General features: G+C 48.2%; 1 protein-coding gene across 3 annotated transcripts in view; it reads right to left on the bottom strand.

The window, feature by feature from the left end:
* Positions 1-17418, bottom strand: part of LOC133357796 (probable bifunctional dTTP/UTP pyrophosphatase/methyltransferase protein) — a 32231-nt gene extending 14813 nt beyond the window's left edge. The window contains exons 1-6 of one of the 3 annotated variants that reach the window (XM_061575927.1): positions 17235-17387; positions 14500-14606; positions 12441-12532; positions 10416-10547; positions 6843-6890; positions 3799-3863 (exon numbers count right to left, since the gene is read on the bottom strand). In XM_061575927.1, coding sequence (XP_061431911.1) covers positions 3799-3863; positions 6843-6890; positions 10416-10547; positions 12441-12532; positions 14500-14563 — 401 coding nt within the window. In that variant the 5' untranslated portion in view covers positions 14564-14606; positions 17235-17387. Of the gene's footprint in view, positions 1-3798; positions 3864-6842; positions 6891-10415; positions 10548-12440; positions 12574-14499; positions 14607-17234 lie in introns of all 3 variants that reach the window. The other 2 variants (XM_061575928.1, XM_061575929.1) reach the window with 2 other exon arrangements.
* Between the last annotated feature and the right edge of the window lie 9010 nt (positions 17419-26428).

A 26428-nucleotide genomic window follows, 5' to 3' on the forward strand; every position in this document is an offset into this window, starting at 1 on the left:
ATGAGGTGGGAGGGGGAGTCCCAGCGATATTCTCTGATCGTACCCAGGGTCCTTAGGGGGAAACTTACAAAGGCCGTACACGAAAAGTTAAGGAATTTGGGTGTGCATAAAACGTTGGCGACGTTGAAAAAGGACTTTTACTGGCCCGGAATGGAGAGTGATGTCCTCCTCCTGATTAAAAGTTGTGTCGATTGTGCATGCCGGAAATCTCCTGCCACGCGACCGCAGATTCCGCTACAGTCTATTGTTGTGTCATGGGTGAATTAATTGGTTACCCTGAACATTTTGGGTCCCTTCCCAATCTCCCGGAGAGGGCACAAGTACCTCCTCGTGGGGGTCGAATATCTGACTTGTTGGCCTATGGCCTGGCCCTTGGCTGACCAGTCAGCTGCATCTATAGCCGACGCCTTTGTGAACGGCTATGTTCTGGATAAGGGAGCCCCAGAGCAACTGCTCACGGATCAAGATAGGAATTTCTCCTCCAAATTGCTCCAGGTGTGCGAGTCCTTGGGCACACAGAAAATACGCACCTCATCGTATCATCCGCAGACTGACGGGATAGTGGAGCGGTTGCATAGAACCCTCACCGCTATGCTATGCCAGCAAGTGACTGAGGGACAGTCGGATTGGGATCTGAACATCCTGGGGGTACTTGCGGCTTATAGGCTTACTCCCCATGCCTCAACGGGGTTCTCACCATTTTATTTGATGTATGGGAGGGAGCCCAAACCCTCTGTGCAACTTCAATTGGGACCGAGTCCCCCGTGGAAAAGTTCGGCAGTGCCTGACCCCATGTTGAATACACTGGAGAAGTTGTGGTTGGCCAGTGAAGCCGCTAGGGTCAACTCGGCCCGCAGACAGGCCTGTAACGAGTGGCTGAAGGATCATGAAGGGCCCGGAATACCGTGGCAAGTGGGGGACAAGGCTTGGCTACATTGCCCCCAGGTGCCTGTGGGCACATCCCCGAAACTGTACCGTCCCTGGCACGGGCCCGTCGAAATCATTGAGGTTCGGCGGTCACAGTGTGTGCGTATCCGTTTGGGCCGGCGGTGCTTATTTGTGCATCCTTCGTGGTTAAAAACATACATTCCGTCCGGTCCAGTCGATTCATCCCCACATCCCTGCCGGCCGGTGTCTGATGCATTCGGTAAGCGGACCGCCACGCCTAAAGTAACAGGCCGTGAGGAGGAATGTTCTGTACCACCTGCAGGGCCGGAGGACCTAAGGACCACGGACGGAGCGTTGTAGACTTCCTCATCGGACTGCTTATCACACTCAAGCAGACCCGTCTCTACCCGCGGGGACGGGCGTTCTGCACATACCCGTTCGCGACGCGTCGTTTTTCGTTAATTCCCCATTCCCTTGTTCTTGTTATTTTTCATGGTCACTGCTTATGATTGTCTTGTAGTTAGGGGTCGGTCACTGGTCACTATAGAGTTGTGTTAGGGGTTGTCACGTTGCGTGCGCACGAGGGATATAGCCGGGACGGCTGCGTTTTTATCCGTGGGGGGGGGGGGGGGATGATGTAGTGTGGCAAAACACACGGTGCGCACTGCTGCCCGAGGGCAACTGAGGGCAGGCAGGTACGCGTGTGCAACATAAGGTTGCACGTGCAAACCGCCACCTCTTTAACAGGAGATTCGGTTGCAGACTGGGTTGGTCCGGGGTCGTACGCGGACACCAGAGGTGTCGCCTTGGAGATGTCCGATAAGGAGTGATTGATGGCCTGGCAGGCACCAGCCTGCCAGCAGCCCTCTGCCTACAATGACGACGGCGTCCACCTCTTCATCATCGGATGCTACATGACAAAACCAGGCGAGTCGTGACACCCCAGACACCCGGCTAGTGAACCCACCTCACTTTTCACAATACAAAAATAATAACAGAACATAAATATTAAAACTATTGAATAAGAATAATTTTTTCTTGCCCGAAAGAGGAAAAACATATTAACATAATTTAATACTGGAAAAGGAGGTCCCAAGATATAGCTGTTCGCGCCAAGTTCTCAATGTCCTGATAGTGCGTTGTCTTTGTGCTGTTCGCCTTTTGGCGTCCTCTGGTCTAACACCGTTTGAGACTAGGCTCTAAAGAAAGCTGTCTCTGGTATGGACCAATCAGTTTCAAAGACAATGCACATACTGTCAGAGAATGTTTTTTGTTTGTTTGCATGTTCACCACAAGTATATGTGGTTAATGCAGTCATGATTCCTTGCAAAGGTTTCAGTTTGGTGTTTAAACATCTTAACACCTGTTTTATTGCCAGAAAGGGGAAAAACCTATTATCATAATTTAATACTGGCAAAGGAGGTCCCATGATATTGAATAATAAACTTAAATGAATTTTTTACCTTTTCAGGGAACTCACAAGAAGATCTGCTGCATGTTTGAATGACTAGCAAGGCGATGCGTAGGCGTTACTTTTGCACTGCAGGGGACACCGTGATGACGCAGCATCCCGGGTGCTTCTTGTTTGATGATTTTGTGGCGTGTGGCCGTAGTGAAATTTCGTTAATGCGGAAATTCGATTTTGTTCAAAAAAATGTGTCCATAATTTGTCAATTGCGTTCACACTAAATTAATAAACCAACCGTTCGTAAATCGAGGGATACCTGTACTCTACCAATTGCCTGTATCAATACTCGACTATTCGGATAGCATGAACGTGGTTGGACATAATCAGAACCTGGAGTGTATTTCCCACTGAGTAAAACCCATTGAGCTAAGAAGCACTTTTTCAAGGCCGACTCTGCTAGCAGACATAAAAGCAATAAACAGCCTCCCTTGCCACATGTACTGCTGGACGTGAGGTGATGAGCGGGGCTTCCTGACAGAACTGGCCGCATTACGCTGGGCGTGGCTTCTGGCACGAGAACAAGTTTCCATAAAAACGAATGACACGGTATACATGGCAGTGTATAATAATTATCTAAAAACGCCATGAGTCCAGCATTTTCTATTGAGTGGCGGGGTAGGTAGTGCTGTGATAACACTCGTTCATGTCTCACAGCAAGAAAGGCCTGGATTCAATTCCCAACTCAGGTGTCTTTCTGTGTGGAGTTTGTATTTTCTGCTCCTATTCTGCATAGTGTGTGAGTGGGGAGTGGTAGTGTAGCAATTAGCGCACTGCGATACGAACCTGCCGATCCGAGTTCAATTCCCGCTCACGGCCAACACCAGTGACAATTATCTGGTCTACTCAACCTCAAATGAATACCTGGTGCGGTGTATAAAGCATCACCACTCGGATGCCAAAGGTGGCCAGGCGTGGTGTTGGCCACCCACCCCCTCGTGTGCCGTACCGGCCTTCATAGGTGCTCGCTAACATCACTTGCCCCAACTGTCTGTTCAGGATTTACGGGGGATCTTTGTTGTGTGTGAGTGAGACTGTGTAGGTGTGTGGAGTTTGTGTTCTCCCTCTGATCTGCATGGGTGTCTTATGGGTTGTTTGGTTTCCTCCAATAGCTAAAACAAGCTATGTAACTGGCATTGGCTACACATCCCAAAGTGAAAAAATTACCTGCAAATTACTCAATTGGGAATACACTTAACATCACCCCCTCCTGCCAAAACTTTGTAGAACCCTCCTAAAAAGGTGTCTAGAGACTCCGTGAGGCTTTTTGGGTAAACAAGCATAATAAAAAAATAAACAACAAGTTGGCAAGGTTATGGGATTGAGTGTTCATTGCATCAATGTACTACCTTCGAGCGCTATCTGGCGAAGTGCGTCTGCGCGTGTTTTGTGTAAATCCTTTACACTGCAGCGACACTGCTGTAGAGTGGACCAGCGTTTTTTACCTTGACAGCATCCTGTATGCATCCGGTTTGTCTGCGGGCTTCTCCAGAATATCGCCATCAATCGCCTGAAAGCAGCAAATGTGTCACTATTATTGTTATTATTACTGTGCTTGTTTACCCAGGCAAACCTCCACCTCCATGCATCTCAAGACTCTTTATCAGGCAGGTCCTGCTAAGTTTTTGTAGCAGGCTGCGATGTTGCTGTATGTAATCCCATGAGTAATTTGCAGGTATTTTTTTAGCATTGAGAGGAAATCGAAGAAATTGGAGAAACCGGAGGAAACGCGTGCAGAACAGGGGGAGAGCAGACAAACTCCACACAGAAAGCCGTCTGTATTGGGAGTTGAACCCAGGAATGTATTGCTGTGCAGCACAAATGTTATCATCGCACCACCCTGCTCTCTTGGCTAAGCCATTAACAGGAATATACAGCAATCTCTTGCCAACTGTGGACTTGCCAACCGCGGAATTCATGTATGCACGATTTATTACCTGTATACCAATTTACCAAAAGTGGTCTGGGAATTTTGAGTATCCACGGGTAAGCACCGATCCCGAACACGCGGTTCTCCTCCGCACCACCACACCACCCATGGCGCTGCGTAGCTTATCAGTTATCCATCTATTTGGTTGTGATTCTCGCAGCGCATAGAACGTGCCACATCGTAACCATACAGGAAGGTGTACCAGGACTTACACAAAAATACTGCAGCAGCCATCCATCCTAATTTTTTTAAAGAAAAAGAAGCTGCACCACTGGTCCAGCCAGCAGCACCACTGATCCAGCCAGCAGCACCACTGATCCAGCCACCAGCACCACTGTGCCTGCCTCTGTGCCTACCTCCTTACCTAATCACTCATGTGTCTTTGATGACCCAGTGGAAGAAGGTGGGCTGAGACCCTCCTCCTTCTATCCACCCCTTCCCCCATCATCTCATTGTCATCATCGTCGTCATCATAATAATAGACTTCTACCCTCAATATTAAAGGTATGTAAAGTAAATGTAGTGTTTATTTATGTTTTATTATGTTATTTTGTAATGTGCTGTATTTTATGCAGTGTTTAGTTAATAAAAAGGCAACTTAGTTAAGCTGTGATGAGAATGACCGTGGCCATGGTTCCTCTACGCCCTATTTCCCCTGTACTTTATCAACTCCAGATTTGCCTACCACGGCCTTTTCCAGGAACATAACCCCTGTGGTTGGCGAGGGATTGCTGTATAGTCCTGTCACCTTTAATGAGCAATGTGGGAGTATGTGTGGGGAGTGGTGGCATGGTTGTTAGTGTACTACTATATGAACCCAGCAATCCGAATTTGATTCCTGGGCACGGCTAACATCAGTGGTGCACAATATCTGAACCAGTTCTGGGCTTCCCTTAGGTCGATGTTTTTACGTGTGTTTGTTCGCATGTTTACACGTGTGAACCGGAAGTTTAGTGGTAAGAGCACTGTGCTACAAACACAGCCACCCAAGTTCAAGGCCCGCTCATGGATAACATCAATGACGAATATTTGAGCCCGTTCTGGGCCTTTCCTAGTTAGCCTTAAATGAGTGTGTACTGTATTTTCCCACATATAACCCGCAGGGTATACCACTTTTTACAAACAAAACAAGACCCTGTGGGGTATATGGAGGTGCGGGCTATCCCAAAAATATTTGACACGTGTGACATGTCATGTTTTCATGGTAGGACTATCCACTATGCAACACTTACCTTTGACTAAAGCACTGCTGAATAAACCACTCACACTAAAATTGCACGTGTTATTACGTTTTAAATTACTCGAATTGTTTGTACAATGAAACGACAATGTTTGAAGTGGGCGCACTTTGTTTACCGTAATACTTTCAGTGGCTGTAGGGGGGTGTGAAAGTTTCAGCTGAGTCTATGGATTGCATAATGGGAAGGGCCTTAACAAGCGTGTACCAGACGTGGAATCATAATTGCTGAGTCCCTTAGGCCGATGCTATTAGCTGAGCACTATACAGTCACGACCATGAGCTTTATTTCAAACTTCCAATGGCTTTGTTGCCAGGAGGCAATGGCGGCACCGTAGTGCCGCTATTGTCTGCGCAGTGCGCAAACTACCAGTGTTAAAACTGTACAGGGGTAACTACTGGTCCAGTAGCTGTAATATGATGAGGTAGAATGCTGGTAAGCCAAACAGTATCTTACTTACAGTACTTATCTACCAGTTATGTGTTACTTATTTATTGGATATTTACTTTTGTTACTTATTTACTGTTTTAAGTTCACTCGTTTCCGGTTAGTTTGTTTTCTTTGTGCACGTTATGATTTTAATGTTAACATATTAATACAACGTTTACAAATGTAAACTTTGTATTAATATGATGGATTTAAGCTGCGGTAACGAGGTTAAAGATATGAATGCATGCGGGGTATATGGAGGTGCGGGCTATCTGAAATTTGTTTTACACAAAACGCTATTTTTGCGGGTTATATGCGTATGCGGGCTATATGCAGGAAAATACGGTAAATATCAGCACCTGGGAGGCAAGTGGCCAGGGGCAGTGCTAGCCACACACGTCTGTCTCTCTTGTGCATCACTAATAGCACTTGCCCCAACAGCATGTATAGGTTATCTTTGTGTTTGTGTCAAACATGAACATGCTTAGTGGATATATGGCAACAAATTGATTAATCGACTTACACCGATTCTTAAGCTCATGATGCAGGATTTAGATCGCATGCATGAGAATCGATTGTTTATGAGCTACGCATGTTACGGCGACGTCACGCTTAGGCTAACGGAGCGAACGAAACCATCCCGAAAAGACGGAAGAAAAGAGAAACAATACAAATGAGATGGTGAAAGCGAGTGCTGCAATGATTCACCTCACCAGCTGGGATTAGATAAATTGTTGACTCATACCTACAAAACTGAATACATGTGTCGCGAGCGTAAGAAACAAAATTAAGAAATTCATGCATTCATCAATCCACGTCTAATGTCCCAATGCTGAATTACACAAGAAAACAAATTGTAAGCGCATGTCTAACGATTGGCGTTTTAACTTACCACTACTGTGTCAGCTCCGATCACCAAGTCTGGTGTTTTCTGATGTCTCTGTTTAAATAAAACACACGCAGAACCTTGTTTAGTTTTTTTTGTCGCGAATTGCATCTCAGAAAGCTGTTGGGAAAGTGGTGTACCGATGTGTGTGAAGTATTCACTCAGTGCGTACTGCCAGGCATGACACATGGATCAGAGACATCAGCACTGACAAAGAGAATCAAACAAGAGCTGAAGAGGGATTTCCTCATCACGATCCATGGGCAGATAGCCCATAGGTGTCCACTACACATTGTCATTTGTTTCACTTTACTGTCTTATTCTATGCATAACCTTCATAATTACATTTTGGGTCAGATCGTGCAAGTAAAATGTGTGTCGTAGCGCACACGCCGCTGAGCATATAGGCGGGTGTGCCAACAGGACGGAGGAACTAGGGCAAGGGTCATGGTCGACCTCGTGTGGAAGCCCCTGGAATCCTCTGGAAGGTTCCAGAAGGGAGGCCCGGCTAGGGCGGAGCCAAGCCGCGCCGAGGGGGATAAAAGCAGCAGAGAGCGAGAGCTCCGGGCTGCCGGTTTTGGGATTGGACTCGTCTCATCGTCGTCGTCGCCGCCCCCATCGCTGCCGCTTTCGCCCAATCATTGCATGGCCGGACAGTAGTTGGCTGTCCCGGTCGATGCCGTTGGTGCAACGCAGACAGGGTTGTGTCTGGGACGAGTTGTGCGGCAGCGGGGTCGTGTGTGGGAGAGAGAGGGGGCCCGAGTGGTGGCATGAGCTCGGCTCATGCCTCCTGCGACCACCTCGTCTCTGGCTGACTGTGTGTGCGACACATGCCACCCGCACGCACAGACGACACTACATATGTATGTATAACTTCTTTTGCATGGTACGTTTGCTAACCGTGCTAATCGGAGGTGCGGGGCAAGGACAAACTAAAAAAAAACGCATTTCTAAAGAAAAACATTTTCAATCTAGATTTAAAAATGCATATCTCCAGTGGCTTCCTAATATCGGAAGGAAGAGTGTTCTAGACGGCCGCAGAAGCGCATTTGAAAGTGCACAATGCAGTGACCGTGTTATTCGATGGCTAGCCAAAAGCTGCGGCAAGGATGACTGGAGTTAGCATGATGGTTTATGCTCTTTGACAAGATCAGCAAGGTATTGTGGTTCATTTGTGGCAAGCACTTTGTGTGTAATGAGTGCGACCTTATAATGTGTTCGTTCGGCAACTGGACACCAATGCAGCACAGTGAGAACTGGACGGACATGGTCGGATCTTGTAGTACCCATCACAAAAAGTGCCAGATCATTTTTTTGTATACACTGCAGCTTGGTCATGTTTCTGCCACACTTCCCGTAGAGTAGTGAGTTGCAATAATTGAGCCTTATCGATACTATGCCATGCTAATGTACATCGGGCCCTCAGGATGAACGGATACTCTGACCGCACCATCCGCCAAGCTGTTTCTCCCACCATACAGAAACAGCCACATGAAACTCCGACCAAAACTATCACGTTGCCATACATAGCAGGCGTGACCAAAAAGATATCCAAAATTCTAAACAAACATAAGATCCAAGTCCGATTCAGTACAGTGCATAAAATCCGTGATCTGATTCCATCTGTGAAGGATGTCGTTCCTGACTTACAGTATCCTGGAGTCTGTAAACTGAGTTGCAGTTGTGGTGATTGCTACATTGGAGAAACGAAACGTCATGTTTCTGATCGTGTCCGCGAGCACAAGTCAGATCTGAAACACGGCAGAACTGATTCTTCGGCCGTTGCCGATCATTGCTACAACTCTGTGGGCTCTCATGAAATTGTCTTTTCCGAGACCAAGGTGCTCTGCAAACTTCCTGGCTACCATCAAAGGTTTGTACACGAAGCCATACAAATATACAAACACAGACATAATTTCAACCGTGATGATGGGTACAAACTGAGTAATCATTGGAAAGATGTGATTAACCATGCAAAAAAGATTTAACTACACTTATTTGGACCATCTTATTTGACAGACAACTATTACAGGTTATTGATAGACAGCCAGTATTGTTTTACCAGGTTTAGTTTTTTCTTTTTTTCACACTTTTGTTATGTAGGCTAGGCGTAGTCACAAACCGCACCTCTCCATAACAAAGGCTCAGTCTTTTGTTATGCAGTCTATTCTTAGTCTTAAGCCTCACCTTACCATATTAATAAAAAGTGTGCCGTACTTGGCCTTTCCCCTCTTCAACCATTATATATACGGAGTGGTAGCTCTTGTAATCTCTCATTTACTTGATACAGCTGTCGTGGCTGTGACGGTTCCACCTGAAGACGGAAGCTTGTGTTGCCTCCGAAACGTCGTGATTTTTATTTTATTTTACTTTTATTAATTACAATTTTTTACCTACGTGACTTTACCGAAAAAACCTAAGAATATGAATCCTTGCAGTCACAAAAGCTTCAAATCTAGAACTATGCTACACGCCAAAATGGTGGCTATGTAACGACTCAACAGTAGTCGAATGTGTCGTAGAGCCCTGATATGAATATATTTTTAATGTGGTGATCAAACGACATATTCTGGTCGAGTATGGTACCGAGGCTCTTTAGAGGAGTAGAAAACTAAATTCTGAAGTCTGCCACACCTGATCCTCCCACACAATTTTTCGCCTGAGTACTAACCAGCAGAACTTCCTATATTTTTGGATTAAGCCGCATTTTGTTTCGTGCAAACCACACGTGCACCACTCGTGTACAATCTTCAAGATTACCGAGGCTTTCCATGTCTAACTTTGACTTCACTGCGGTGTACAATTGTGTATCATCAGTATATAATTTAAATGTCTGTCATGCGTTCAGATGATATCGGCGATCTGAGAGGCATATGTTGACAAAAGGAAAGGCGTGAAGATGGATCCCTGTGGTCCGCCAACTAGCCACGGCATAGGCGATGACTGTTTGTCTCCCAGCTTGACAAACTGTAATCAACCATAAAGGTATGACTTAATCCACCGCAGTGCTGTACCCGGTACACCGAACCTTAATCTTAGCCACCCGATAAGTATCTCATTGTTAATAGTATTGAAGGCAGCTGAGATATCGAGGCCAACCAAATCTGTGGCGTCCCTGTCATCCATGATCTTGTAGAGGTCATCAGTGGTCTTTAGTAGAGCCGTCTCAATGCTGTGGAGCTTCTGGTACGCCGACTGCAATGGGTTGAATCATCACAACAGTGTGGGGATGTAATCGCTTCAGACACAGGGACTTTATGCCCTTTGAAATTATACTCAGGTTTGAACTCAGGCAATAGTTTGCGGGGTCACTATGGCTCAAGCCAACTTTTTTCAGGAGCGGTGTTTCCTGCGTCATTTTTAACTGGTCTGGAAAACAGCCCTTGCCAAACGAAAGATTTGCCAAGTGGACAATCAGTGGCACAAGCAAATCTGAGCATGATTTGACAATCGACGTGTGGATCTAGTCGAACGGCGATGTCTTATTTGGCAGCCGTGCAATGAACATTGACACCTCTGCCACCAACGTTGGTGCCAGGGTCTGGATCTCCTGCCAGCCAGCCTGCGGCGGTACCCTACCTCGTGCATGCGCTTCGCCACCTCCAAGGCCTTGCGCACGGCAGTCTCAGTCGCGTATGCGTACGGCGCCGGGTACTCAGCCTTGCTCAGGTCCTCCGAGTACCATGATGGGACCACCTCGAACTTCAACCCCTGCAAACAGCAATCCACGACAACAGTCAGTCAAAAGGCAACCTTGCTGAGCCATGCTGATTATCCATACAGAAAGTGAAACCCAAAAACCTAGCTCAAGACAAAGAAGATCTTCGGCGTAGCCTTGATCTTCGGTGTAGCTGTCAGCAAGCACCAACCTTACCCTCTCTTATTAGGCCAAGCGTATTGGCCCTTATGGCCCATGGGCCCCGGTGCAGTTTCACCACCTGTGCACACAATAACTTCACCACTGGTTCCTATGCTAGTCTATGGGTTGTGATCATCTATAGGTGTTACGTATTTATATTATGGATCTCTATGAGAGTCTACGGGTAACTGAGTCTCAGACTTCTTCTTTCGTATGGCAAATGCAAAGCAACAACTTCAATTTCACATTCAAGTGGTCAAGCCAGATAACCGCATCAAGAGCAGCAGAGTGTATCGCTGTAATGTCTCCTTCGTATATGTGGATCTGGCATTGTGTCGTTCTATGTTGTATGGTCTGTTCTGGATGACCACAGTCGCACACTGGAGAGTTTGACATTTTCCATCTGTGCATCAGGTGTCCGCATCTGCCATAGTTTATGTGGATGTGATTTAGGGTGCGCCATGAGCTTCGTGGAAGATCAAACCCAGGGATCTTCTGTATTGGATTTTTCATACCGAGGTGTTTGTGAGTTCTTTTGAATATCCATTCAGCTCTCCAAGCTTTATCAGGTTGAATTCTGATTGTTTAAGGTTAAGTGCATGGGTCCAAAAGGGCTTGTGTGACTTCAAGCGATAGGGAGGGATGTTATTGAGGTCCTGATGAATGGGAAGGTGACTGCTTTCCTTGATTTTCAGGATTTCCCAGAGGGTTACAGCATCATCGCGGATGGGTGGGGGAGAGATGTGTAATAGGACGGGCAGCTGGTGTGTTGGGGTTGACTTGAGAGTTCCAGTGATACACCGCATTGTATTGTTCAGCTGGGCATCAATAAGTCGAGTGGCTACTTCTGATACATAATGGCACACAGTATTCGGCCACAGAGTACACAAGGGTCATTGTTGATGTCTCAATGGCATAGCATGAATGCAATGGACTCTGGTGCAAGGAATGAAATGGGGCACTCTATGCAATGCACCACCTCTCCGAAGCCCCACTTGCATACTCACCATTACACTGTGGTGGATTTCTAGTTTAGCAATGACCATTCCTCAGTGCTCGACAGACAAGAGGTGGCAGTGATGGATTGCTTGTGAATTCAAGGATCGTGTGTGTCCAGGGTCAAAAGCGACCACAGTCAGCCAAACTCTGTTAAAAGTGCTGTGCTGTGCTTGGTTTAAGGACACACAGTTGATTCCTATTTACTTTGGAGAGTTGTGCACAAGAGGGATGGAGAGACAGACAACAATGTGGGGAGTGTGTGAGCAGTACTTGTAGTCTCGTTCATCTTATCAGTATTTTAATGCTTTATTTCCCTACCAATTTCTAGATCACACTCACTATCTTAAAGATTCCCCATAGAGTAGCTGCTGCCTACCCCTCTCTTCAACGTTCGGGGCAATGCTTTTGCTGTAGCAAAACACCGCAAAGCAGGACCCTGACCCTCCTGAAAATGCGTGGCAAGCCTCAGCAAGGCTGTACTGGGTGGGATGACACTTCAAAAATATCATAGTTTCACATTTCACTTATTCACCCAGGAAATCCTCACTGAGACTCATGCCTCTTTTTAAAGAGGGTCCACACCGTGGGCTATGCTTTGCGAATGACGTCACATGATCTTTAGCGTGAAGCAGTTAATATACCCCGTAGTAACAACCAGGGCAGCCACTGCATTAGAACCATAAACCTCTGCGGCAAGCAGCAAACACACTCTCTCTTGCTCGGCCGCGGCACCGACCAACACGTACAATGTTGGTGAGGATGTCCCGTCTGCGTGGAGAGGCACTGGCCAGCACCACGCACTTTCCGGTCAACTTGGCCACAACCGGCTTTAGCATTGCTACAGAGGGGGTGACAAAGACAGAGATGGTGCGGGGGTAACTGTCAGACCCCACATAAATACACGTTACAACACATTCAAGCCAATACATACACATGTGAGCACACACACAAATGGCACAGACAAGAGATGGCCTGTCAGCTAACAGGAATGCACCTGAACACACAACCACAACCTCCATTCATCACAGAAATTCCTACATAAAAAACTGGGTATAGTTAGTGGTGTTACAGGGACTTTAGGCTGGATGGCATCCTTTTTAACATCAGGAGGCTCCGAGCAGTCACGAAAAATAACATCTGCGCCTATCATCGAGCTACAGTATGTTGATGACTGTGCGCTCGTGGCCCACACACCAGAGGCCCTGCAAGCTACCCTTGAAGCTGCTGTAAGTGTGTATGACAGATTGTGTCTCTAAGTGAATATAATAAAGACTGAGTAGTATGCCAGTGGGCATCTACTAATCCACCTTATTCACCCACCTTCCCCGTCTTTGAGAAACCACTCACTATAGTGAAATCCTTTAAGCACATGGGCAGCTGTCGGGCGACTGCAGCATTGAAAGGGAAGTACAAAACCAAGTAAAGCAGGCGTCATCCATGTGGCAGTCAGAGAGGGATAGCTTTGGGGGGGGAGAAGGAGCGAGGGATGCGCGGGGCAGCATTGTGCGAAAGTGTTTGCAGGTGTGCGATTTGATCAGCTCGTGAGCATGATGGATTGGACTAATTTGAGCACGTTGCGCTAACCCATTTAGAGAACAAAGGGCTTCAACTCAATAAAGGGGCCCGCCGCGGAGACTGCCGGGGTCTTGACCGACGCGTCCGCTGTGCTGCAGACTTGAGACCACGCTGACCACGTGAAACTCCTCCTCGTTCACGGCAGGAAAGTCAGCCATGTCGGTGTGTCATCCCAGCAACCATCATTTTGGAGCCAGGAGTGTTGGTGACAACTTGCTGGCCTGTGAGCGCGATCGACTGGGGTTCTGCTGTTGACTGCTGGTCTGTTCTCCAGTGTGTCATCCCAGCAACCCTCGTTGTGCAGCCAAGAGTGGATTGTCACAGAAAACCACCTGCAGCTGCCATGAAAATAGCCCTCCGCGAATGCTGAAGCCTGCGGGGCGTCGGCAGCTGGGGCACTCACGGGGAATTAGGGAGGTGACCACCTGAGGGCTGTGAAATTGTCCTTGGAACGTTAAATTTAATCTGTTCCAGAACTGGGGAACATTTCAAACAAACCCTGGATGGTTGCTCCGCAGCTGTCTCCCGTCAGTGTTCGTATTTGAATAAATCCGTGAAACCGGTATTGTCGGGTCGTTGTATGATTGTATTATTTGTTGTTGCTGTTATGAGGGTGATTTGGGTTGCTATAATTGCTGGTGATATCTTCTTGGTTCTTTCGGTAAAGTCACGTAGAAGGGAAGTAATAAAATAATAAAAATAAAACATAATAAAACAATTCTCACGACGTTTCGGCCACAACGCAAGCAGCCGTCCTCAGGTGAAAACCAGGTCCGTCGAGGCGACAGTCTGAATGAAACAGCACACGAGCTTGGAGCATATATATAAGCTGGGCGCATTGACAAAGGAATTTGCATATCAAAAGGAATTTAGCATATTTATGGTGATATGTTCACTCCCACAGAGAAGTAGCAAACTTGTTACCATTAAACAATTTAATGACTATAAAAATGTTTTATTCAAAGTAAATTCCATTATTTTGCAGTATACTGGCAGTGATCCTTCTTATACTCCGCACACGGTCATCGGGTGCGTCGCGTGAAACAGGGGCCCAACCATAAACTAAACCACAGCGGTGCGAGTACTGAGAGCTAGGATTTCAGTTATAGACCGAAACCTCCAAAGCTCACGTCGCAAAAATACGCACCGTTACAATCCTTTTTTGGCATGCTCAGAAAAAGGGTATTCCAGAACAAGGACCTCAGCCTACATACTAAAACATCCGCTTACCGGACAGTAGTAATCCCAACACTCCTTTACAGCTGGGAGACGTGGCCTTGTACAGTTGTCCCATGAGGATGCTTGAGGCCTTCCATATTAGGTGTCTTCAAAGCATCCTGGGGATAACCTGGCATGACCGAGTGCCCCATACTGAGATACACTGCAAAACCAACTGCATCAGTATGGAGGCTACCATCATCCAGCACCAACTCCGCTGACTCAGTCACTTCATCAGGATGCCAAAGGAGCATCTTTCACGTAAGGTCTTGTATGGCCAACTGCACCTAGGCCACCACTCTACAGGGGGCCATAAAAGGCACTACAAGGACCAACTGAAGATGGCCATGAAAAAGTGCAGCCCGAACCCTACCCAGCTGGAGGACACTGCCGCAAAACGCTCCATCTGGCGCCAGCTCTGCCAGCAAGGAGTGTCGATGCTCGAAGAGGACTGAAGTGAGCTATGGAAAAGGAAGCATCATAAGAGACATGAAGCGAGAACCATACCTACACCTCCAATCAGCGGCTTCACCTACTCTGTCTGTAGCAGATGCTGTGGGGCGAGGATTGGACTTTACAGTCACACAAAATCCCACAAATAGAGGCAGAGGAAGAATGTCATCATCGGATATGATGGATAACCTTGAAGATGAAAGACCCTGGAATATTGCCGGTTTATTGTTGGCAGTTCAACCTATCGCAGGTAACCTCTGTCCACCAATTGAGCTATCGCAGGGGTTGTTTTGGGGGTTAGTTTTGGCCATTCGCGGGTATACTGTACATAGAAGTACTGTATCATTGATAATACCGTGGGGTGGGCGAGGGACACAAGGCAAGTCAGTGGCACCTCAACCTTTGCCGTGCAAGCATCTTGCGGACAAAGACCACCGTATACCCTATTAACAGACGGTTGGGGCAACTGCTGTGAGCGAGCACCTATGAAGGCCAGTACGGCATACCAGGGGGTGTGCAGCCAGCACCACACGCCTTTGTCTCCCAAGTGGCAATATTTACACATTTCACCGGGTATTTATTTGGCTGAGTCGACCTAGGGGGTGCCCAGGACCGATTTAGGTAATCGTCACTGGCGTTGGGCATGAGCAGAAATCGAACTTGGGTCGCCAGGTTCGTGGTGCTGGCCACTCATCAGTCATCACCTCGCGTGCTGTTCCGGCCTTTATAGGCGCTGCTCGCTAACGGCACTTGCCCCAACAGTCTGTGAAGGCTACGGGGGTATCGTTGTCATTGGTGTGTGTGTTTGTGCGTGCACGTTTGCCTGGTGTGTGTGTCTTTATTTGTCGTTGTCTTTTTGTGTGCGTCTGTGTGTGTGTGTGTGCAATTGTGGTTACTTATTGCGACCCTTTCGACAAGCCATCCAGCATCAGGACTTAATGTTTTATTTACTATACAGTATTTTTCTAGTGTTGCATGCAAATGTACACTATTTGTATTGTTATTTATGAGTTTAACAACCGCAACACATTTCATAACACTGACCATTTGGCCATTTAAAGTACATTGTGTTCCGACTTACAAACGGGCCCCAGGAACGAATTGTATTCCTAAGTCGACTGTCCGTATTTCGGGAAAACATTAGTGTTGAATATTGCAGTTTTGGTTTTCGCGGCACTTTGCAAGAACGTAACCCCGCGATATTCAAGTTTCTGCTGTACTGCGTTTGGCAGTGCTGCAAGAGCTCAGATAAACAAAAACTCCAACACATTCTCCAATAACACTGTGTGGCCTTCAAGACCTCAGGATCGTGGGTTCGGGTAGGGAGGGGTAAGTTTTGTTGTCAAAACTGTGCGAGTCCACCGATGGTGGTCATGTGAGCTGTGGCCCAGTGGTTAGTGCAAAATAACCTGGCAACTTGAGTTGGAGTCCTGGTCAGGGATATCGTCAGTGGCGAGTGATGTCTGAACCGGTCCTGCCACCACCCCATTCAAAAACTCGCGCTGACCAGCGTGGAAAAGATGGTCAAGCCACCGTATACGGCCATAACGGTGCGGCGATTTGAACGACCTCGCCCGGTGCGCAGGAGGTCGTGGGTTGAGACTCCCACTCTGACGCCTGCTGCTGCTGCTGCTGTATATGTTAGTTGCATGCTCTCCTCGTGGTCGTGTGGATTTTTCTCCGGCTCCTCCGGTTTTCCTCTATATTTAGAAACATGCACTTAAGAGTATTTGGCTGCTGTAAATTCTCATAAGCCACTTCGTTAAGCTATCGTGTGGCCAGGTCGCTTCTGAAAAATAGCTACATAGCTCAGTGGGGCCTTACCTGGTAAAATTTAAACAGTGTAGTTGAAGACTACACTATACTGTATTCACCATATCCACCACACAAACTGGCATGTCAACAACACCCAGGTGCTACCCATGCATACAGCACAGAGCACATATATAATGCTTTCGCGACCACATAAATATAAATGTGCCGTTCAACCCGCCACAGCCAAGGTTTGTCGCGTAAACAGAACACCAAAGCAGCAGACATCGTGCTGCTTGTCACGGCTATCGCGATTTTCACCTGAAGACGGACGCTTGTGTTGCGTCCGAAACGTCGTGATTTATTTTGTTTTATTTCTACCTACGTGACTTTACCAAAAGAACCAAAGAGTATGGATTCCTGCAGTCACGAAAGTTTCAAATCAAGATAGAACGTGTCAATTCGTTACAAGTACATCAAACCTATATTATGGCACATGTGAGGACATTGTAGGCACTGTTTAAGAGAACCCGGCCACTCACCGCAAGCTGTCGTCTGTGCACGAGAGGTTGAATGGAGTAGCTGATCGGCTGGACTTTTATATGTTTAAAACAAAATACAATGAAGATGATTTCGCGCAGCCACCGTAACTCAGCCGCGCCCTTCCTGCTACTGCCCTCAATGGTGTCCAGTACCCTTCGATTCCATAATCGATTCCTTGTGGAAGACGCGCCGCGACGCTGCAGTTGCGGTGTTTACGCTTTTGGAATCAAACGGAGAGCGGAGGGCAAAGAGTCCGCCATCTTACTCAGGGAAGCACGAGTGGATATAGCATCCACCATCTTACTAGGGGAGGAACCGAACGTTGAGTGGAGGGCAGAGTCAGCCATGTAGTTTCAAGTTTCAAGTTTCATTTATTAGGTGTAGCCCTGTGAGCCATGTGGCTCTTGAGTCGGGTGCAACCGCAACAAACAAAATATGAACAGAGAACATCTTAAAGCGACGACGCGCAACAGAAACATCCTGGAAAGTGGATCCAGCGTTCCCCATCTTACTCAGGGAAGCACCCACGTCGAGCCAAGTACAGAGTTCACCATTTTCCTCGGGGATGCCCCTCTACAGTTGATTAAAGCCTTACATCATCTTACTCGGGGAGAAACCCGAGTTGAGTGTCGAGACGCTCTGCCATCTTACTCGGGGAGACACACAACGTTCGGTGAAGCCAGTCCGTGGAACACGTGTGCACAACTAAAACCGCCATTCGCCACGAACTGTCGGTGACGTCACCACGGTGCCTGTGCCAGGCGCACTTTTGAGGCCATGTGGAAGTGTCGAAGGTTCGCTGACAGGAGGTCTCGGGACACACCCAGATGCCATGGGTTGGCTGACTGACATTATCGGTAGATGCACCAGCTGTTCCCACTTTTGTGCCAACTTGCTGCGTTTTATTCGCCGGGCGCTCCGCTCGTTGTTGTGAGTGTCGCTCCTCTGCCTTCAGTTGTTTCAGTTTCATTTATTTGGTATAGCCCTGTGAGCTATTCGGCTCTTGAATAGGGTGCAACCAACAAAAAACAAAAACATGAACAAGAAAACATCTTAAAGTGACTATGTCCAAACAGAAAAATCCAGGGAAAAACTGCAAAGTCTTCCAGAAAAAAAAACACCGTACACCAACGCTGTGCAAAAATCCCAGTGGGATGCAAGTCAAACAACAATAACCACAAGACAACTTGAAATTAAAGCCATCATTCTAACTCCGTACTACAACAAACAAACATGGCCAAACCACAAAACGTTTTCGAAATCAAAATAAAGCCATAAGCAATGTAACAGTGATCATGGGAACTGTGACCGAAATTTCACAATAAACGATATACACAACATGTACCACCAAACCCTGTAGCCACAGCTGGCTGCATGAGTCACTCCACAACAGCAGAAGCATCAGTAGGAGTATCAAAAAATTTCAAATACACCTTTAAAGATCAGCACACTAAATCAAAACACAAGATCATACGTTGCAGCTGTTATCCGGAACGTAAACATTTCATTTTAGGCCACTGAATAGCAGTGGCAGCTAGGGGTGTACAACTCCTCTAAAGCAGTTTTGAGTGATGATGTCATAGGTAGTGATTCAAGTTGCAGTTTATTGGCAATTGCATTCCAGACCCTGGGGGCCTCAATAGCAAAGGCCCTTCTTCCAGTATTTGTACGGCAATAAGGAATGTGAAGCTGGTAAATGAGGTCACATTTGTTCTTCGAAACAGAGAGGAGATCCAGTAGGTAGTCTGCAGATTTTTTTCAAGTACATCGTGAATAAATCAGATCTGGTGCACAAGCCGTCGAACATTAAAATATGTTACGTTTGACCCAATGTAGAGATCTCAGTGGTGAGTCCTATATGGGCAGTTTAATGCAAATCTTAAGGCCGAGTGATAAATTGAGTCAAGCTTTCGATTTAAAGCTTTCGTGACTGCAGGGATTCATCTTCTTGGTTCTTTCGGTAAAGTCACGTGGAATGGAAATAATAAAATAATAAAAATAAAACATAATAAAATAATTCTCACGACGTTTCGGCCACAACGCAAGCAGCCGTCCTCAGGTGGAGAACAGGTCTGTCGAGAAGATAGAGTCTGAATGTAGACATTTTTTGCATGTCGTATTTTTTTGACACATGTGTAATGTGAGGACATATCCGGGTTGCTGTTGGATTACACCTCGTACGATGATTGGCTCTGCCGGTCCTGGCCCATAGCCAATGGGGAGAAGTCTAGGGGCGTGGCTCTGACGTAATGGGAAGGTGACATCTGTAAGTAGAGGATTGGATTTGCTGGCTTTAGCCACAGCCAATGGGGGGACGAGTCAGGGGCGCGGTCCTGGGAACGTACGATGGGGTCTAGAAGATTCCATAGAGGTTAACCAGGACTGGTGGAAAGGTACCACGTGACCCGGGTATTAAAAGGGGTGGAGATGGACAACACGTGGTCAGATCTGGAACGAACGGAGGGTGAGGCCACGCTGGAGCGGGGTCCAGGCTGCCACGTGGCCGTGCGTGTCTCTCTCTCTCCCTCTCACGCTGTCTGTCAGCAGCGTGAAAGAGTAAGATAGGAGTGTTGTGAACGAAAGACAAATAAAGACCGGATTCCAGAAGTTGCTTCCACGACCTTTATTACATTGGTGACACAAGTGCTTCTTGAGACCGTTTGGACAATTATTACAAAATGCCCAAGCACCTGAAGAAAAGAAACCCACCGGATCCTCCGTCGGATGAAGATGTCGAGGCAGACGAGGCCAAGCTGCTGGGAGCCACGGGTCCTCTACCGCCGTCTGCCGCTCTCCCCGACGCCGCGCATCGACGACAGGCCAGCGAGGCGACGTCTCCGGCTGCGGATCAGGGGTGGCTTCGGGTGGCGGAGCAGATAGAGTCGCTCCGTGCGATCCTGCTAAATCTTGCAACGGCGGTCGCGTCATCAGCGGCCCTCGGTCGGCCGCGTGGAACTCACCCAAGGGCCGATGACCAAGATCTTCAGCGGGAAACGCCGTCCGCCATTACTCCTGCCGCGGAAGGGGAGGCCTCCATCTTGGGCAGGGCTGCTGCCATGCGGCCGCCGGACGCTATCTTGACGGAGCCGCGTGCTGCACGGGGAGCGGGATCTGACACGCCCGAGGCCTCGGATATTCACCACGGCCATCACCTTCCTCAAATTAAAGAATTTGCCGCCAGGGGCGACTGGAGCGCGTTCACGTGGCGGTTCGAGTCAGCATTTCGGTCTGTGTGATGGACGGAGGCAGAAGTGCTGGAGGCTCTGCCCACGCTATTGGACGACGTCTTTTTGGCAGTCTTCCGCTCCATCTCGGCGAGTAAGAAAGAGACACTGCGTGACGCTTTCGCGGAAATGGCGGAGTTCTATGAGCCACCGACGGCGGCTACCAGGAAATTCATGCAGCGGCGTCGAGGAGCAGATGAATCGCCCTTGGCCTACCGAGGGGCGCTGTTGGTGCTTGCCATGGCCGCCTACCCTGATTCGTCAGCCGATCTCCTGGATCCTCTCATCCTTTCTAGAATGATTGAGTTGTTCCAGGAACTTAACATATCATTACCGGTGTGCGGCCACGAACCGCTAACGTCTCGATGGGCGGCATGCTGTTTGGACACCGAGTTCAACCTCAAACGCTGGGACCAGATGGCTGCATGGACGGGAGATCCTGAGATAGACGCGCCACCGTTGGGATGGGCCCCACGTCGTGTCGTCCACGGCTCCAACGACTCCACGACTCCAGCGACGACGAGGTGATGGGAGCCGTTCCTCGCTGGGTCCCGAAACGCCGGCCGCGCGACCAGCGTGACGGGGCCGGACGTCCACGAGCGGGGACCGGGGCGTCCGACCGCCGGGCGGCGAAGGCCACATGTTTTAATTGTGGCCGACGAGGCCATTTCGCCCGGGATTGCCGCTGCCGACTTCAACCTCCTCAGCTCCCGTCGGGCCGACTTCCATCTCCTCCACCAGACGCGGATCCATGGCACCCTCGGGCAAGTCGGCACATATCGGACACCCGGCAGGTCTTGACACATCACGCATCCACTCGCACCCATGTTTGCACTCCTGAAGGGAATTGTGGGTCACCTGGGTCGATGCCACACTCGGTTACACAATGGAAAAAATTGGCTCGAAGGGTGGTGGCAGCCGCGTCGGGGTTCTCAACGGTACGGGGTACTATCGATAGGATCGATGTCCGTATTTTGGTGGACACCGGCGTGTCTGCAACCATCATTTCCGATGTTATTTTTCATCTTCTGTCCATTCCTACATCGCGGATCCGACCTGCTAACGATGCATGCGTTGCTGCGAATGGGGGTAGCATGGGTATTTTGGGGCGAGTAGATGTGCGCATTGCTATAGGGAATATCACCGCGGTGGGACCAGTTTTGAGCTCGCGTTCATTGGCTGCTTATTGGGCACAGATTTCCTTCGTCGGATGCCCGTTAAAATACTCGTCGATCAAGGTTGCTTGGAAATGCCAGGGGGCCGTAGAATGTCCTTCCTGCCGTCCCTGCTGGGCCATTCGCCCCCAGGAAACGCTGTTAACGCGATTGTTGCTGTCACGGTAGAAGTACCATCAGGCTCATAAATGCTTATTCCGCTGCGTTACCGAAAGCTGTTGGAAGCCGCGGACGATGCGACTGGTGTGTTCTTGTCCCCGTCGAACTCTGTGGCAAAATCCTTTTCCCTCGTGGTGGCTCAAACTCTCGTTCGGCCTGGTCAGGCCCCGTTTATACAAGTGTTAAATGGGGGCCCGGCTGGCTCGGTGTTGGCTCACGCCACTACAGATTTCACCAGCTTTGAGAACGACCAACCCACAAAAATGGCCACTGGCATGCCACGATCCGATCGTTCGGACGATCGATGGATCGCAGAATTGTGCGGGGAAAATACATCCTTGTCAGCCACGCAGCGGAGCGCCTTGCATTCACTATTGTCGGAGTACGCTGACTTTTTCAGAAAAAACGATTTGGATTTGGGCCATACCTCGCTCTTGTCGCACCATATCGACACCGGTGCAGCGGGACCGATTTGTATGCACCCGCATCGCATGAGCCCTGCAGAAAGGGAACTGTGATGCCGCCGCCGCGAAGCCACTCGGCGGGCGCCCCATCTACGACCTCGCCACCACCAAGCGATGGGGCCGACCCCGCTTCCCCCTCACCGCCCCCCACAGGGGAGGTCACCTGGCCAGCAGGTTTTCACCCGAAAGCCCTCATAGGAATAATCTTCACGGTTTCCTGCGGCCAGGGAATTGGGCGACCTCCCCCGATGCTAATTCGCACCGCGGCGCTGTGACCTGGGTTGAGATTGTATGGGGAGCTGTCCAGCCACCACGGTTGAAACGCACCCCCCACACACGTATCGGCAAGGCAGGCAGGGGTCCGCAGCCACGAATAAAGGGAGAAGCCAGGGTTGGCAGCTGATTGGCGTAGCTGGTGTGCTCGGGGACCACCGCCGCGCAGCAGCTCACGGCGAGCCTTTCTTACGGAAACCGCGGCTGATTAGCATAGCAAAGGCGCCCGTGGACCACCGCCGGCGCCGCAGTCAGCAGCGGACCCATTGTTAGGGAAGCCGGGAATGCGGCTGAACAGGCTCGGCGATCTGATTGGCCGAGAAGGCCCTCGGGTCGGCTTTCTTTGATGTAGGTTAACCATAAAAAGGGGGGCACAGACAGGTAGAGCCCTCTCTTGCTCCGGAAGTCAGCGCCCGGGACGGTCCCCAGTTCGGCCACTCGAACGTCTGTGCGACGCGTCAACATGTGCGGAGAGGACGAGACCACCGGAGTGCCGTACGCATCTAAACTGTGAGTAAGAGGAAAGATAGTATTGGGATTGAGGCTAGAGAAACCAAAACCGCTTAGAGCCTATCAAATTAGATTAAACGGGTACAGACCCTTGGGCGATAGTGTAGGCCTGCCTTGCTGATCCATACTGACCCAACAGTGAATCACAGTCGGCCGATAATAAATCATTAATAACCCATCGCAGCCTCGTGTGGTTTGAACGAGCGGGTGAAAACGCGTGGTGCTGTGTGTGCGCACTCGTAACGTGGGTGGTCGGTGTTTTCGCGAGTGTGCGCTCCGTTCTGTCGCCGTGGAGACTCGTGCTGCGTGAGGGCTCACACCCACCGTAAACACCTGTTCCACGGCCCCTTTAAACGAGCGTTATCACCTGCTCACGGCGGCTGCGCGTGTGCGAGCAACGCTACTGCCCTCTGACCTCCGACCCCCAGCTGCCATGCCATTTCTAGAGCGTGCACGGAGTTGAGTAGTAGCGGGCGGGTAGTTATTACCAATGTTTGAGGGAAGGCGCGCGAAGGGTGTTTGAATGAACAAGGTGACCAGGTGGCCAGCCGAGAGTTATATCTCACAGAGAGGAATCGGGGGGCAGTAGCCCCCACGGAACACGTGCGTGGCGCGGTGGACGACATGTTGGCGGCTGATATAATTTTGCCGTCCAACAGTCCTTGGGGCGCGCCGGTGGTGTTGGTTAAAAAGAAGGATGGCGGAACGAGGTTTTGTGTAGACTTCCGCCGATTGAATAAGATATCCGTGGCGGATGCATACCCCTTGCCACGGATGGACGACTCGTTGGACACTTTGTCGGGGGCAAATTTCTCCTGTACCCTCGACCTGTCGTCTGGGTTTTGGAAGCTTTCCCTTGATGACGCGTCCAGACCGAAAACGACGTCTCTTCGCCACGATCTGATCCGCGCGCTGCACGCCGACAAGCTGATGCACCTTGGCGTGCAGAAAACATTGGCCGCGATGCAGCAGGATTTCTTTTGGTCAGGCATGACGGCGGATGTGACTAACTTTATCCGGTCATGCCATGATTGTGCGAAGCGGAAACCGCCACGTCCAAATTATGTCCCGCCCCTACGATCGATCGAGGTGTCCCGTATTAATGAGCTGGTTGCTCTGGATATCCTGGGCTCGTTCCCTCCATCGGCTAGGGGAAATAAATACCTTTTGGTCGGGGTGGAATACTTTTCTCGCTGGCCTATGGCCTGGTTTTGGGGTATTTTCATCTGTTTTTAGTGTTTTTTTTCGGTTTATGGGTATTTTTTCACTTTTTAGTGGTTTTGGGGTATTTTCATCTGTTTTTAGTGGTGTTTGCGTATTTTCATCTGTTTTTAGTGTTTTTGGGGATTCTTTTCTTCGGTTTTTGGGCATTTTTTTAATTTTTAGTGGTTTTGGGGTATGTTCGTCTGTTTTAGTTATTTTTTTTGGGGTTTTAGTGGTTTTTGGGTATTTTTTCAGTTTTTAGTGATTTTGGGGTATTTCCGTCTGTTTTTAGTGTTTTTCTTAACGGTTTTTAGTGTTTTTGAGTATTTTAAAGTTTTTAGTGGTTTTGGGGTATTTTCATCTGTTTTTAGTGCATTTTTTTCGGTTTATGGTTATTTTTTCACTTTTTAGTGTTTTTGGGGTATTTTCATGTTTTTTGGGGGTTTTTCAGTTTTTAGTGGTTTAGGGGTATTTTCGTCTGTTTTTAGTGTTTTTTAGTGTTTTTTTTAGTGTTTTGGGTATTCATAATCAACGTTTTTGGGTTTAGATCGCGTTATTTATAAATGTGTCGTAACCCTCCACCACCCGACACGGCCAATCAGTTAAAAAGTGTCACGTTGACAAAAGACAATTAGTTCACTGCTTTAGCCCACCGGTGTGTTGAAGCGTGAAACCACAACAATTTACAATTTGAGTAGCACGACGTTTCGCTGGTAATTGCATCCAGCATCATCGGGCAATTCGCCAGAATGGTGAGGCTCTGCTCTGTCTCCCGTTCTTATATAGAGCAGCAGCAGGGTGACGTCATCATTAACTCATCAGGTGCAAAGATTCAAGGGGGGAGTGATTGTAATTATATACTAGATTAGTAATCAGGCTATTGTTACGATGCGAGTTGTAAATTAGTAATCATTTGGAATGTGTTTTTTGTGATTATGCTACATTAGTAATCGGTTAGTGTTTGTTTCCCTTATAAGGAATTGTAATGTATCTTATTTAATAATACGCTTCCAGGCCGCACTAAGCCTGTAGCTGTCTGAGCGATTAAAGTTATTTCTGTTTCTCTCAATTTCAATCGATTCTCTAATTAGTCTTTGCCAGTAGTAACTAGTTTTACACAACACTTCAACGTTGTCAAAATCAATTGAGTGTCCCTGTTGGAGTAACTGACAAACTAGCCCGTGTTTTGCAAAAGCAAAACATTACAGTAAGATTTGGTACAGTACACAAAATTCAACAACTAGTAACGTGCACTAAAGACGAATTACCTAAATTATCAACAGAAGGTGTATATCGGATTAATTGTGTATGTGGCAGATGCTATATTGGACAGACAGGGCGTAACGTTAGTGTCAGACTTAAAGAACACCAGAGAAATATTAAACTATCGAAAACACAACCGTCGGCAGTGGCAGAACATGCATGCTAACAGGGACACTCAATTGATTTTGACAACGTTGAAGTGTTGTGTAAAACTAGTTACTCGTGTCAGGTCAGAGGTGTTAAGTCTAAATCTCTCGTGTCAGGTCAGAGGTTTTACCTCTAAATCTCCCGTGCCAGGTCAGAGGTTTTCCCTCTAAATCTCCCATGTCAAGTCAGAGGTTTACCTCTAAATCTCTCCCGTGTCAGGTCAGAGGTTTTACCTCTAAATCTCCCGTGTCAGGTCAGAGGTTTTACCTCAAAATCTCGCGTGTCAGGTCAAAGGTTTTACCTCTAGATCTCTCGTGTCAGGTCAGAGGTTTTACCTCAAAATCTGTCGTGTCAGGTCAGAGGTTTTACTTCTCAATCTCTCTTGTCAGGTCAGAGGTTTTACCTCTAAATCTGTCGTGTCAGGTCAGAGGTTTTACCTCTAAATCTCTCGTGTCAGGTCAGAGGTTTTACCTCTAAATCTCTCATGTCAGGTCAGAGGTTTTACCTCTAAATCTCTCGCGTCAGGTCAGAGGTTTTACCTCTAAATCTGTCGTGTCAGGTCAGAGGTTTTATCTCTAAATCTCTCGTGTCAGGTCAGAGGTTTTACCTCTGAATCTCTCTTGTCAGGTCAGAGGTTTTACCTCTAAATCTCCCGTGTCAGGTCAGAGGGTTTACCCCTAAATCTCTCTTGTCAGGTCAGAGGTTTTACCTCTAAATCTCTCTTGTCAGGTCAGAGGTTTTACCTCTAAATCTCTCTTGTCCGGTCAGAGGGTTT

This window comes from Lethenteron reissneri, chromosome 59, assembly GCF_015708825.2.
Source record: "Lethenteron reissneri isolate LAM-NWPU_2019-01 chromosome 59, ASM1570882v1, whole genome shotgun sequence".
Classification (NCBI taxonomy): Eukaryota; Metazoa; Chordata; class Hyperoartia; order Petromyzontiformes; family Petromyzontidae; genus Lethenteron; species Lethenteron reissneri.